Source organism: Sinocyclocheilus rhinocerous, unplaced genomic scaffold (genome assembly GCF_001515625.1).
Source record: "Sinocyclocheilus rhinocerous isolate Xijiao unplaced genomic scaffold, SAMN03320098_v1.1 scaffold1464, whole genome shotgun sequence".
Classification (NCBI taxonomy): Eukaryota; Metazoa; Chordata; class Actinopteri; order Cypriniformes; family Cyprinidae; genus Sinocyclocheilus; species Sinocyclocheilus rhinocerous.
In genome coordinates this window covers 297,127-299,992 of record NW_015643188.1, presented here as the reverse complement: position 1 = coordinate 299,992, position 2,866 = coordinate 297,127, and the positions used below count along the sequence as shown (strand labels likewise).

Genomic DNA, 2,866 nt, shown 5'->3' with positions numbered 1-2,866 from the left:
ACAAAAAAAAAATATATATATAATAATAATAATAAAATAAATAATATATATATATATATATATATATATATATATTACAGTATTTCAGTGATACTGACCTGTTTTGAACAAAATAGGTAAACATTGGAAAAAAGTCCAAATTATGTTACTTTCACAATTTATACTAGAATTGTCCTAAGAATATGTGATGCAAAAGGTGCCAGCATGATGCTCGGGTGTTCTGGGTGGTTGTCAGGATGTTGCTTTATGGTTGCTAAAGTGTTCTGTGTGGTTTCTAGTTTGTTGCAGTGCACCTGTTAAGATGTCCTGGCTCTAATACAACAAAAACTGGGAAAAGCAAAAAATAATCAATACTCTTGAAAATAATCAGGAGTACTGCAATGGAGAAATTCTGATGCGTTGACTTTGCTGAGCATAGAGCCCTGCTGCTGCCTGAACCGAATCAAATAATGAAGGTGTATTTCTGCAGAGATCCACAGCACAGGAGTGACTGACAGCTGAGGGGACGGAAACAAGAGACCACTGCTGGGAATACAGAGAGAAAATCAGCACAAACCTCCCGATCTTTCCTCCACCACGCAGAAATCAGAGAGGTCGACATAGAGATGGTGTCTGATATCTAAAGGACTCCTCAGAGAATAATTACAACTGCTACAGTACAAATTATTAGCTATAACCTTAACAAAAATACTCTGATAGGTGTATCAGTCTGATAACCTGATACACTGCATGTGCTGAATGATCGCCATATTCATGTACTACGGCTCTCCAGTGCAGTTCAAAGAATAGTGTGGTACTTTCACTGTGAATGTCCAAATAACCATAGCAACCACAGCTTTTGATCAAAATTAGACCATGCACAAAAAAATTAAAATTGTGCTGCACATTTTGAGACATTGCCGTTTGAGTCAAATCTTTATGGAAGCCTGTTTCTGCCATGGAATAGAATAGAATAGAATATTGCAATTCAGATTTTTTTCCTCAGAACTGCAAGAACTAAACAGAAATGTAACTTTTTTCTTGCAATTTTGAGTTTATATCTAGCAATTCTGACTTTTTTCTTGCAATTCTGAGTTTACATCTCACAAATCAGAGTTGTTTTTCTTTGAATTCTGAGTTTATATCTTGCAATTCTGAGAATTGTGTGAAACAATAGTTAAAATTGTGCGATAAAATGTGACATTTACCTACTTTTTTTTTTTTATTCGGTGGCTGCAAAAAGCCTCCATGAATCATAAACGAACATAAAAGCAAATGTTCGCCTGTGCAAACGTCACCAGTGTGATGCTAGGGTGTTGTCAGGGTGTTGCTAGGGTGTTGTGGGTGGTTGTCAGGGTGTTGTTGGTGGTTGTCAGGGTGTTGTGGGTGGTTGTCAGGGTGTTGCTAGGGTGTTGTGGGTGGTTGTCAGGGTGTTGCTAGGGTGTTGTGGGTGGTTGTCAGGGTGTTGCTAGGGTGTTGTGGGAGTTGTCAGGGTGTTGCTAGGGTGCTAGGATAGGATAAACTTTATTTGTCTCTGAAAGGAAATTTGTCTTGGGCAAAGTGCTACAATGTTGCTCTGACCAAGCTATGACTTTCAGAGGGAAAAAAGAACAAAATTTCCCTGTGATGCACGTCTTATTAAATGAAATGAACTAATGAGTCTGTGAAAGCGTGTTTTCGGATCATTTCATTAAGTGAGAATTAAACGGACACCTGTAACGTTATCTGGGTTAGAATGACTGTTTTTGCTGCTCGAATGGCCAGACCTGAATTATCAAAAAATACGAGTACTGTACTGTACATGCTGAGAATCAGACATCTGCTAACAGCGCATCTGCTGATGAACAACAGCGTGTTTGTAAACAAAGGAGCTAGCGTTAGCATGCTACAAACACGCGTTAAACGCTCAAATAACGCGAGATCACGAACCTTTCCGTCGGCGTCAAGCGGCTCGTTTCCTCCGCTGTGTTCTGCTGGGTCTGAGGACACGGACAGGCTCTGATCCCAGTCCGGGAACGGGTTGATGAAGCTGCGATCCTCCATCTCTGCCTCGGAGCCGGTGACTAGCTTCAGCCGCTTCGACATGCTCTCGCCCATCGCGACGGCGGCCCGCCAGGGACACACTCCAGCAGAAACGCGTTTCGGTTTTGTCGTCTGGACTGAGCTGGTCCTGATGATGATGATGATGCTGGGTGAGGCTACTGATGAAGGTCAGGAGTCACTCTGACACTATTCAGCGCTCTGTCCCTACAGAACACGGGTAGAGACCTTCATTAGGAAAATAATAATAATAATATACTGCATTTATTTGATCAAAAATACAGTAAAAACAGTGAAATATTATTCCAATGTAAAACAGCTGTGTTCTGTGTGAATATCTGTTAAACTGTAATGTATTTCTGTGATGCGCAGCTGTATTTTCAGCATCATTACTCCAGTCTTCAGTGTCACATGATCTTCAGAAATCATTCTAATATGCTGATTTGCTGCTCAAGAAACATTTCTGATTATTATCAATGTTAGAAACAGTTGTGCTGCACAATATTTTTGTGGAAAACATATTCTTTTTTTTTCAGAATTTTTTTGATGAATAAAAATATTTTCCCGCATGTTTATTGTAATCAGTTATTGAAGTGCTTTATCTGATGTGTTTAGTTCATGAATGTGTGCTATCTGATGCTGTGTGTTTAATGACTGTTGTTGTATGTTATATTAATCATCACAGCTGCTAAAGAGGCCAGTTTTGAAGGCATAATGTGACCTTTTATTGAATATTAGCATTTAAAAAATGTATTATTTTAAAATGTATTTGTCTAATTAAATTTTAAACAGAAAAGTAGTGAAATAAACTCAATAAAACAAGGATAACACAAAGTGTAAAAAAAAA

The 2,866-nt window shown here is 38.6% G+C and overlaps 1 protein-coding gene across 1 annotated transcript in view; it reads right to left on the bottom strand.

Annotated features, from left to right (window-relative positions):
* The window catches only part of lancl2 (LanC lantibiotic synthetase component C-like 2 (bacterial)), a 29,775-nt gene extending 27,567 nt beyond the window's left edge, over positions 1-2,208 (bottom strand). Inside the window, exon 1 of the mRNA XM_016574610.1 lies at positions 1,909-2,208. Coding sequence (XP_016430096.1) covers positions 1,909-2,076 — 168 coding nt within the window. The 5' untranslated portion in view covers positions 2,077-2,208. The remainder of the gene's footprint in view (positions 1-1,908) is intronic.
* Positions 2,209-2,866: the final 658 nt, after the last annotated feature.